The 12,144-nt window shown below is 52.3% G+C and overlaps 1 protein-coding gene across 2 annotated transcripts in view; it reads right to left on the reverse strand.

Moving 5' to 3' along the window:
- Nucleotides 1-1,247: 1,247 nt before the first annotated feature.
- The window catches only part of LOC140426939 (pro-neuregulin-2, membrane-bound isoform-like), a 1,113,957-nt gene continuing 1,103,060 nt past the window's right edge, over nt 1,248-12,144 (reverse strand). For both annotated transcript variants that reach the window (XM_072512245.1, XM_072512244.1), the window contains exons 10-11: nt 4,063-4,281; nt 1,248-3,075 (exon numbers count right to left, since the gene is read on the reverse strand). In XM_072512245.1, coding sequence (XP_072368346.1) covers nt 2,427-3,075; nt 4,063-4,281 — 868 coding nt within the window. In that variant the 3' untranslated portion in view covers nt 1,248-2,426. The remainder of the gene's footprint in view (nt 3,076-4,062; nt 4,282-12,144) is intronic.

Raw genomic sequence — 12,144 nt, forward strand, 5'->3', positions numbered from 1 at the left:
TAGTTTCCCATGCACCCTATGTATGGGTAGGTTTCTCCCTAGGTGGGTGCCATGTTAGCAGAATAGTATTAACATTCTAACTACATCATAGGACCCTTATTTGCATAGCTTAATGAGGCTTTTGCCTGTTTACAGCAGAACTGGCGCTGAAATTGAGGCCTACATGAAAATCACAGCAGGCAGGCCTCAGACCAGAAGCAACCGTTTGCAATGTTACTGCTGCCCTGCTCATGGAATAACATGGGAATCAAAATCAGGGTTTATTTTTCATAACTACCTCCACAGTATAAAGATTGAACGTTATAATAAATAAATTGATTTTTTAAATTCATTTTCGGAATGAATCCTGAGCAAGCAATTTTAAAAATCTTGACATGCTTCACATTAGGAAGGCTAGCTGAATGGATCGAACAATAACATGAATCTCCAGGGAATCAGGTAAATTGCTGTAAAGATAGGAATGTTTATCAAATAAAATTATTACTTGGCACACAGCACGTTGGGTTGCAAAATATCATTCCGAATGGGGTTTCTAAAGGTTAAAATAGAAGTTACAGAAATCAAATGAGAATGCAATGATGTCGATAGTTGAAGTGAAATAGGCTTCCCATTAAATAATAAAGCAATTCTGTTATTTTTAATGAACAACATAATATGACATTCACCTTCTGCAAAATCTTCCCTCCTCATCCATCCCTCTCCTCCAAGCACAAATCTGCTATGGTTTCATGTCTTCTTTTTCTCCTAAATGTATCTAGTATGTTTATAAAAACAACCAGCCTCAAGACTTGTGTTCACAAATCCAGCAGGGTAAGATTTCTTGCCAGAAATGATTCAGTTCCAATAAACATAGCATCATCACTGGAGTGCACAAAATTCCTGCTTATTTTTGAATGCACACGATAGCAGTCTTTTGAAGAGCTAATGGCAACAATTAACTTCAAATAAAGTATTTAAAAGTCACACACTGTACCCTATTCTAGAAATAAAAGAAAATGCTGCCATTAACTTTATCCCTTATGCTTTTTCACTTGTGAAGCAAGTCAATTGTAGAATGAGTAATGTAACTGAATCTGCACAGCTGGCTGCTGGGCCGTCACTACTTTGCCGAGGATGAATACATTGTGGGAATTTGGGAAAGCAGTTAATCATTGTATTGTGGGTGCTGCATTTCCTCAGTCGCATGTTATAGATTAATGCTGTGTGCTATTTGGCATGCAGTGTTTTACACCAAGCATTGGGGTTCATTGGAAGTAAAGAATATAGGTTTATTTCAAAATGGATAATGCTAATTCCATATTTCAGCCCTGCATGGCAAACGGTTGAAATGTACCAATAAAAGATTGCAGAACCCATAATAAACCTGCACTAAAAGGGACAACAGATGAAAAGTTATGCAGTTCATTAAAAACATGTTAAATCTCTCATTCCTAGCTTTCCATGCATCAGTCCATTTGGAATGGTAAAGACATGCAAAATCATGTTGCAAAAATCCCATCAAAAACAAATACCACAAAGTTGTTGCTTATTAGTTTCCAGTTTCCAATCTGACCATTTTCAAAGTATTTTTGAAAATAACATTAAAATGAAAGTGGTCTGATGTTTTTGTCAAATGATGCTTTTGTACTTTTCTGATCAAAATAGTTGGGAATATTGATTTTTAAAAAACCCAAATAACTGGAAATGTTGCAGACTCTTTAGTGACGTCTGAATGTCATGTCTGGTTTGCACTGACCTTCGAATTTTTATGTTGGTGAGACTATCAGTAAAGTGGACTCAGATAACATGTTGCCAATCTGGTGCCAAGGGATCTTATCCTGGTAAATTCCGAGGTTGAAATGGGCTGCAAACGTTAATCTAATCTTCACTGTTATTTTCTTCTTGTAAAAAGTAAGAAATATTTATTAATCTTTTAGGGGGCAGAAAAAATAAATAGAACTATGTTCTGTCCTCCGAATAAAATAATATAAAGAATAGAGTTCAGCCAGGATGTCAGTTGCTTTTTCAGGAACCAGTACATGATAAATAGTATCATATACAGATGTCTGTGTCCAGAATTCAAAGAATATAACTGTCCAAATGGAAGAGAGTCCATGGTAACAATTAAAATATGAAATAAAGAGTGTGTAGTATATAATGAGTCCAAGTAGAAACACTAAAAACTGAAACATCAGCAGGAAATCTGGTATCAGCATACAGCAAAAAGGCACCACAATATTATTCTAGTTGTGATGTGAAAAACTGGCACACCATCATCTTTAACTGTAAATCATATTTTACATATAAATACATGTTTTCCTATAAAAGACTTTCCGGTTAGCTGTAAGACAACTTTGCTAAAATGAAAATAAAATGTTTAATTTAATTTTAGAATATTTGATAATTATATAAAATAAAATATTTTTACAGTTGCAGATGTATGTCATTTACACAGTTGTTGTGTCTTGATTTGATTTTACACGTGTTACTCGGGTGCGTGTGTCCTCTCGCATATTGTGCCTGTTGGATGAGTAAGTCCTACTATCAGAAGACCGGAATACTGAAGCTGTTTCTGTGCTTGCTGCTGGAGGGTTCGGAGTGCTTAAGAAAGGTGTATGCTCTCCTACTTTCTCACCATCAGAATCAGTGTCAGAGCAGCAACTCTCTGAGTTTGAGTCACAGTCGCATTCAGCTCTGTGTGAAATGTGACCATTTGGTTTTGTTTTTCTCCACCTTCTGCTGCTGTTTGCCATTTTCTTTGGTCGATCTAGTGCTGGGATGTACTCTTGTGTTGTCTCATACTCATCATCCTCTACCATTCTCATTGGACTCGGGGGTAGACTTCCGAAGCTATCATGAAGATAGTTGTGGCGCTGCTTGTAGGGATCGTGTCTCTGGTTGTCGTGTTGGTACTTGTGATATCTTCTCAACAAAGGCTGTTCATCTTCCACTGTATAACCAACCGCCGCTGGAGGCATTGATGTTGCGTGGGCAGATCCATGCGGAGACATCTCAAAACCGGTTGCATATGAAGGGACAGAGTAATGCAAATCGACAGGTGATAAACGGGCTGGTGTTGTGAGGGCAGACACATACCTGAAGAAAATCAACAGCACAAACACTTGAAATAGTGTAAAATAGTCAAAATAGATGCAACTATATAACAATAATAATCTTTATTAGTGTCACAAGTAGTCTTACTTTAACACTGCAATGAATTGCTGTGAAAATCTCCTAGTTGCCACACTACGGCACCTGTTCGGGTACGCTGAGGGAGAATTCAGAATGCCCAATTCACCTAACATACACGTCTTTCGAGACTTGTAGGAGGAAACCGGAGCACCCGGAGGAAACCCACGCAGACACGGGGAGAACGTGCAGACTCCGTACAGACAGTGACCCAAGCCAGGAATCGAACCCGTGTCCCTGGTGCACCATTGTAATTTTTCAATTCATCTGTATGCATGATACATTGTAATTTTTTTCTTTTTAAATTTTCTCTCCCATTGTATTGGGGAATTCAATCCTCATGCAGATGTGCTAAATTTTCATTTGTGGGTCCTGATCCAGGCATTGGAAACCCCATATAAGCCGGTATCGGATCCCAGAATGTGATTTTTGAGGGGGCGGCCCTTAAGTGCACAGCGGCCCCATCCAATTAAGGATGCAGGGCAGGCTCCAGAGTCTGAGGGGCCAATGGTGGGGTATCTGCTAGTCACCCTCTAACCTTCCGGGGCCCAGGTCACAGCCAGGTCTGGATCTTTGGATTAGAAGGACATCTGCTGCTATGATTGAGACAAGCCTGGTGAGGCTAAATCTACTCCTGCTGATGATATACTAAGGCCCTAGGATTTTCTGCCCCATGTTACGTTGTGAGACCTAGGTCCAATAAAATCATGTGTGTCGACAAGAATCATGCAGAGAATTACAGTACTTGGAGATTGTGGCCAAGGCAGTGGACTTCCACAAGATTTACAGCTGGAGACTCCCATGCAATTGTTGGGGAATAATTTGGAATGATTCAGTCCACAAATAAATACGTGTGGAACACAATTTTGCGTTATCATATGATTCATTTCGTACCTGTCACTATGAGGCGAGTCTCTGAGAGAATCTACTGACTCTCTGCAATGGAAGATCGGATGCCTCGTGTCATGGTGACCGCAAACTGCACTCAGCCTGCCTCGTGGGTCCATGGGGCTGTTACATTTACTGGTCTCTAATGACGATGTCATCATACCCGAGTGCATTTCTGAAGTTCCACTCTCGGTCCGCTCTATGCTCCATGTATGATCTCCATTTCTACAGGAAAGAGTCATATATTCATCTGAATTTGTTGGATAGACACGAGTAATTGAGTTTAATTCATAGAATCATAGAATTTACAGTGCAGAAGGAGGTCATTCAGCCTATCAAGTCTGCACCGGCCCCTGGAACGAGCACCCTACCCAAGCCCACACCTCCACACTATCCCCGAAACCCAACCTAGCTTTTGGAAACTAAGGGGCAATTTAGTATGGCCAATCCACCTATTCTGCACATCTTTGGACTGTGGGAGGAAACCGAAGCACCTGGAGGAAACCCACGCAAATACAGGGAGAATGTGCAAATTCCACACAGACAGTCACCAGAGGAATTGAAACCGAGACCTTGGAGCTGTGAGGCAACAGTGGTAACCACGTGCCACCCAACTGATACGAGGTTATCTAGCTCAGTAGATGTTTGTCTCAATAAAGCAAGACTTTTTGGCTGTTAGGATGACAGGAATTATAATTTGTAATTTATGGGCACTTGCTGCTGCATATGTACAACAATGAATCAAATTAAATTATTCAAAATTATAGAAACACCATCAATGTCCAGATTTTCAGAACTTAAATTTTTTTCTTATTGTCAGGTTGCTCAATTATGAGGGTCAATGGCACGGTGCAATCTGTCACCAGGAGGCACAAGAGAATAACCTGTGGGGGATGCTTTGCTTCTAATCCGTGCTTCTTTCAGACAGCTTGTTCCAGACTGGAAACTTGCGATGTGTGCAGTACTGGCTACAAGGGCAATGTCTCAAAAGTTAGTCAGAGGATTGGTATTGTCACTGGACTAGTAATCCAGAGATTAAGGGTAACAGTCCGGGTTCGAATTCCACCATGGCAAAGTGTGAAATCTGAATTCAATAAAAATCTGGAACTAAAAGTCGACTGGTGACCATGAAACAATTGTTGTAAAAACCCATCTGGTTCACTCATGAGGAAATCTGCCATCTGGTCTACATGTGCTCCATACCCAGACTCTTAACTGCTCTCTGAAATAGCCTAGCACTCAGTTCCAGGTCAATTGGGGATGAGCAATAAATGCTGGCCCAGCCAACGATGCCCACATCCTGTAAATTAATAAGAAAATATACAACTTGTTGCTGAAGTAGCGCATGTCAATTTGTGTTAACATTTATTATTTAAACTATATAGTCATGAAAGAATTGAAAAAATATGGTTACGAGGAGTCATGACAAGAAAAAACCATTAAGCCTCTTTTTCACACAACATTCGAATGATTGAGCTTTTAGATCAATGATAGAACTCAATTCAGCAGATGCAGCATTTGAACCATGTGCTGATGAAAGGAGATTAGAGTTCTGCGGCAAAATTCTCCGGTATCAGCGCGATGTCCGCCGACCGGCACCCAAAACGGCGCAAATCAGTCGGGCATCGCGCCGCCCCAAAGGTGCGGAATCCTCCGCATCTTGGGGGGCCGAGCCCCAACCTTAAGGGGCTAGGCCCGCGCCCGAATAATCTCCGCCCCGCCAACTGGCCGAAAAGGCCTTTGGTGCCTCGCCAGCTGGCGCGGAAATTATATCTCCAGGCGGCGCATGTGCGGGAGCGTTAGCAGCCGGTCACGGCATCCCCGCGCATGCGCTGTGGAGGGAGTCTCTTCCGCCTCCGCCATGGTGGAGACCGTGGCGAAGGTGGAAGGAAAAGAGTGCCCCCACGGCACAGGCCCGCCCGCGGATTGGTGGGCCCCGATCACGGGCCAGGCCACTGTGGGGGCACCCCCCGGGCCAGATCGCCCCGCGCCCCCCCCCAGGACCCCGGAGCCCGCCCGCGCCGCCTTGCCCCGCCGGTAAGGTAGGTGGTTTAATCTACGCCGGCGGGACAGGCATTGTAGCAGTGGGACTTCAGTCCATCCAGGCCGGAGAATTGCGGGAGGGGGGCCCGCCAATCGGCGCGGCGCGATTCCCGCCCCCACCGAATATCCGGTGCCGGAGAACTCGGCAACCGGCGGGGGCGGGATTCACGCCAGCCCACGGCGATTCTCTGACCCGGCGGGGGGTCGGAGAATCTCGCCCCTAGTTTGTGCAGAGAGCTGGGCAATTTCCCATTGGAAGTTGAAATGTTCCTGGCAATTCCTGTGGAGTCCTGGGACGGGATTCTCCCATGCCGCGCCATATGGAAAAATCGCCGTTTGCGCCATTTATTCCCGTGGCGCCGGACATTCTCCGAAACGGCGAGAACGGCTTCATCGAGATCGGCGCCGCGCCTGCCGGAGAATTGTCCGAGGTACTAAGTACGGCGATTCTCCGGGCCCCCTGCTATTCAGCGGCCCGGATGGGCCAAAGTCCCGTTCACCCCTGGTAAATAAATTCTGGCTGACGATGTGGAGGAAGGAGGCGAGTGGCCGGCCTCACCATAGGCAGCAGGAGGTGGCGTCCACGGCCAGTGCTGGGGGGGCGGTGGGAGGGTTCTCGGAGAAGGATGCAGTAATGCCCGGGGGGGTGGTGATAGGAAAAGGATGCCGCCACACTCGGGAGGGGGGGGGGGGAGCAGGCGGTGGAGGAAGGAGGAAGGGGTGGGGGAAGGAGGGGGTGGAGGAATGAGGAGAGGGTGGGGAAATGAGGAGGGGGGTGGGGAAAGGAGCAGTCGGTGGAGGAATGAGGAGGGGGTGGAGAAAGGAGGAGGGGGGTGGGGAAAGGAGCGACATGCCAGCCGGCCTGCCATGGCAGGACGGTGGCAAAGACACCCTTCCAAGTGCAGGTCATGGTGATGGGCTGAGGCAAGCGGCGCCGCAATGAGGAGGGATGGGGTTAAGTGGGCGGTGGATGGATACTGTGGGCAGGGCGAAAGTTTCATGTGTGTCTGCAGCGGAACAAGGCAGCCGGGGCACCCATGTACCCCATGGGCCCTGGCTGTCGAGGTGTCAAAGCACCATCGTTAAACATGTTGTTATCTCTCCTTCCCAACCCCCTCCCCCCCCACTTCGTGTAGTTTGTCATGTTTGCGCACCAGCCAGCTATGTTTGCCGCTGTGGTGGGAGCGGCTGCCCTGCAGGTAGCCATTCGGCGCCGCCGCGGAAGGCGGCTCAGAGCAGCTGCTGGAGCGGCGGCTGCAGCGAGGGACTGGCTGCAGAGGGCCCAGTGCCAGCTGCTCAGGCTGCAGGCCCTCCCGCCCGACACGTGCAGGAGGAGGCGGAGGGTGACAATGACCACCACATCGTCGGGCATGCAGAGGACAAGGATTCGGATCCTGATAGGGCGCAGGGGGAGGAGCAGGAGCAGGTGGTGGTGCCAAGGCGCCAGAGGCGCCCCATGCCGCCTCGAGTGTACCAGGACCGCATGTCGTTCCAGTACCTTCCGGATACCGAATGCAGGAGGAGACTCCGATTGAGTCGGGAGACCATGGCACATATATGCCACCTCATGGCACACCTGGCACCACGTGGAACAGGGGGAGAACATGCTATCCTGGTGCCCGTCAAGGTCACGGTTGCCCTCAATTTCTTCGCCACTGGGTCCTTCCAGGCGCCGAGCGGGGACCTGTCTGAAATCTCGCAGGCATCGGTGCACCGGTGCATCCAGGCCATCACCGACGTCCTGTATGACATTGCTGACAGATGCATAAATTTTCCGGAGGACCGTGTACACCAGGCTGACCGGGCAGTGGGATTCGCCTCCGTGGCCGGAATGCTGATGGTCCAGGGGGTGATTGATGGGGTGCACGTCGGCATGCGTCCACCCTCGGATAACAGGGACGTTTTCCAAACAGGGAGGGGAACTACTCGATGAACATTCAGGTGGTCTGCGACCATCGCATGAAGATAATGCACGTGTGCGCCCAGTACTCTGGCAGCGTGCATGATGCTTTCATACTGACTCATTCTTTCATCCCCGCTATTTTCGAGGGACACCCCCCCCGGCTGAGGGGCTGGTTGCTGGGTGACAGGGGTTACCCATTGCGGTCGTGGCTGATGGCGCCTATACGGAGGCCACAGACCAATGCGGAGACCCGCTACAATGAGGCCCATGCAGCGACCATGGGTGTTGTGGAGAGGTGCTTTGGCCTCCTGAAGATGTGATTCAGGTGCCTGGACCGCTCTGGAGGGGTCCTGCAGTACCACCCCGACAGTGTTGGGCGCATAGTTGTGGTCTGCTGTGTGTTGCACAGCATTGCCCAACAGAGGGGCGATGTCCTGGAGGAGAATGCACAGGGTGAGCCCGATGAGGGCGACGCCTCTGCACTTGAGGAGGAGGAGGCGGATGGGGAGGGGGGGTGCATAGGCACGACCTGGGGGCGGGATTTGGCCAGGCAGCTGCACGCCGACACCGGCTAGGAGAGCGAGCACGCGAGGCGTTGATCGCCGCACGTTTCACTAACTAGGGGGAGGGCATCGCTGAGCAAGGCACTTGCACCACGGATTGCGCACAACCGCACCACCCAGCACCCTCTACTTCCCGCACCATCGCACAACCCTACCGCCCACACCACCTTACACCTGCGGCACATCGTGAATGTTTTAATACAGTTGCTTGTGTCAGCGGGTGTGATCAGTGCCATGGTGAATGATGACATCCCGCTTAGTGATGAGCTGTGACCTCCGGATCGTTAGACGATGTCTGACTCATGGCCATGTCTGAACCCTCCACCTCGGTGGTCCCTGTATGCGTCACGGACAATCCACCACATGGCCATGTGGGGCAGCTGCCGTTGGTGTGCTGAGGGCAACGGGGTGTTGGGGGGGTGGAAAAGAAACACACCCGGCCTCACCGTTGCACAGATCTTCGACCCCCCCCCCCAGCGTCACTCGGTTCCCCTCACGACCCCTCAGGCACCGGACATAGCACAGAGGCATCTAGGTTTGGTGTAACAGTGACTTTAATCGTGACATTCACATACAAGTGCCCTAGCCCCTACAGCTAAGTTGTGCCCTGCACCTGTGCCAACTTACTATGTGTCTAACTTCTTGGCCTTAAGGGCCCTACCACTATGTCTTGGTGTTTCCCCAGACGGTACATCAGGAGTGGAGGTGGACTGCTGAGACTCCTGCCCTGCGGTGTTGGTCCCCGTCGGCGCGCGTTTCCTGGGGCGACACGGCTTGGAGGGGCCAGGCTACTCGGCGGGCGTGCTGGATGGCGTGGTGCCACCCTGCTCTGCCCGCTGTCCACCAGATGCACCAGGGACAGAACGGGGGGAGTCCGAGTGTACCGGGACCTCCCTTGCAGGTGTAACCGGGGCGGGCACCAGAACCTCCTCCTCCCTCAGGGAGCCCGGGGCCCCCGGGCCTCCCTATGGGATGGTGGTGCCCGCGGAGACATGCGCCGTGGCACCACCGACACCTGGCACTGCCAGTCCTGGAGTCCCACTGTGGAATTGACCAGGGTCTGAACGTTCCCAGCGATGGAGCTCAGGGAGTGCAACATCCCTGTCAGGGACAGAGCTACTTCCCGCTGGGAATGTGCGACACCATCCAGCACGTGGGCAAGGCTGCCGATGCTCTCAGCAATGGCCTGCTGGGACAGGGCCATGACCTGCTGGGACAGGGCCATGGCCTGCTGAGACTGGGCCCGACCCCAGAGCGCGGCGGCAATGTCCAGTTGGCTCTGGGACATGGCTGCCTGTGAGAGGGCAGCCCTGTCCTGGGCCACGGATGATGCGTGCACATCAAACCCCACGCCTTGCAGAACCTGACCCATGGCCGAAACCGTTGCCCCCATTGCCACCACCGAGGACGCCACCCGTTCGGTGTCGGCCTGGGTGGCAGCCATGACCGGCACCACTCCCTGCTCATGGTCGCGGATGGACTCCTCCAACTGCGTCTGCAGATGCTGGAAGACGGCCGTCATCCCGTTGTCTAGTAAGTCCAGGAACCGGGCAACTGTCTGGGCGGCGGCTGGGTGCTGGGCCTGGGCTGCCCTCCAACCGTCCAGCCCCTCGGCTGCTCCTATCTTCACCTGCTGTACCGCCTCGGCTGTGTGGTGCGCACCAGTCAGTGACCCCGAAGCCTCATCACTTATGTGCCCAACCAAGATGAGTGTATCTGCGATGGTGGATGTTATGGATAACAGTAGTGCCGCAAACACGTGCTCCTCGTCTGTCCCCAGATCTGGGGTCTCCTGTGTCGATCCTTGGACCGACGCAACTAGTCCGCGGCCCACGTTAGGTACCGTGTCCGGTGTATCCGTCGACTGTCTGGCCGTCCTCGGTGCATCACTGTCCAGGTCCAGAGTCCCCGGCCTCTCTCCGTCACTGTTCTGGCTCGCAGCCCTCTCCTCGTCCGACACAGGCCATCAGTGTCCTGACTGTCTGTCCTGTGTTCATCTGTGTTGTGTCTGTCCGTCCTCTGTGTGTTCCCCTCCAGTGTCCCGGCCTCAGAGGAGGCCCCTCCTGTCAGTCTTCCTTCCCCCCTCTGCCGTGCGTCTGTGGGGGCGGATGAGCTTGCAGCTGGACGGTGGGGGCTTGTCCGCGATATCCCTGGACCATCGGCTCCTGGCCCTGTGGAAGGCAATGAGGCATGTATCGTTAGACACGCGGATTTGGGTGTGAGGGGGTGGAGGGGGCAGTGCGAGGGGGTGGAGTGTCGGGGGGGTTAGGGGATGGAGGGGTATGTGCCACGGGGTGGATTCAAAGAGGGGGGCTTGGGGGCAGTGCGAGGGGGTGCAGTGTGAGGGGGTGGAGTGTCGGGGGGGTTAGGGGATGGAGGGGTATGCGTCACGGGGTGGATTCAAAGAGGGGGGCTTGGGGGCAGTGGTAGGGGGTGCAGTGTAGAGGGGGGGGCAGGTGACGGGCTGAGGGGGTGTAGCCAGGCAGGGGAGTCTCATTTGGTCCTGCGCCTCCGACCTGGCATGGTGCTACCTCCCGGGTGGCGGCTCCCCCATCGAGGTCCAGAGCCCTCTGCTCATGGTGAGGGGGTGCAGCACAGGTGATCCCCCTCCGGTTCTGGAACGCTCACGTTGGTTGTGAGCAGTCTTGTCCTGCGGGGGAGGGCAGGGGGGGAAGCTTCAGAGTTAGGCGGTCAGCGCAGATGTTGTCAACATTATGACCGGGTGGGGGACCCTGGGCACCACGCCATGGCAGCTCTCAAGGGGGGGGGTGTTGCCCAGGTGGGTCGGGTACGACGTGGTGTCCCCAATCCCCCCTCCTGCGTGGGCGGGCGGGGGGTCCCGAGAGACGTGCTGGGGTGGGGGTGGGAGGGGGGCGTGGGGAGAGGTGGAGTGTGGCCCGGGGAACCCCTCAGCGTACTTACCCTGGCAGCCCTCGTGAGGTCGTGGAGCTTCTTTTGGCACTGGTCTCCAGACCGGGGTGTGTGCCCCCTAGCGCTAACCGCGGTGCCCACCTCACGCCAGCCACGCCTCACAGTGCTGGATGGTTGCCGATGCCCACGTCTTGGGCACAAGATGGCCCTGCACTCTTCTACAGCATCCAGCAGCCTCTCGAGATCACTGTTCCGGAATCTGGGAGCGGCACGGCGGGGCTCAGGCCCTCTCTGTCGGGGCCTGTGCGCAGATCGCGCAGTTTAAATGATGTGGCGCGGCGTCAGCCGGGCGTCGCGCGATGACACCACTGCTCTGGCGCCATGCCCACCGCGTTTCTCGCGGCCCCGCTGCTGGCCCCTTTTCGGGGTCTGAATCGGTCATGCCCGTGGCCATTTCGCACCGTCGTGAAATGCGACAGCGTTCACGACGGCGCGGACACTCTGCCTCATTACCGGAGAATCCCGCCCCTTGTATTGGGACACCCGAGAGGTTCTGTAGCACACCCTCTGAGGCACATTTTGTCTCCAAACATCCAGAGAACGGAGGATCTAGGCCATAAATTCTAGTGAATGATATCAGACCTGAAAATTTGTTAACTCCGTTCCTTTTGATCACAGATGTTGCCAGACCTACTGAATATGTCCAGT

The sequence above is a fragment of the Scyliorhinus torazame genome, chromosome 7 (genome assembly GCF_047496885.1).
Source record: "Scyliorhinus torazame isolate Kashiwa2021f chromosome 7, sScyTor2.1, whole genome shotgun sequence".
Classification (NCBI taxonomy): Eukaryota; Metazoa; Chordata; class Chondrichthyes; order Carcharhiniformes; family Scyliorhinidae; genus Scyliorhinus; species Scyliorhinus torazame.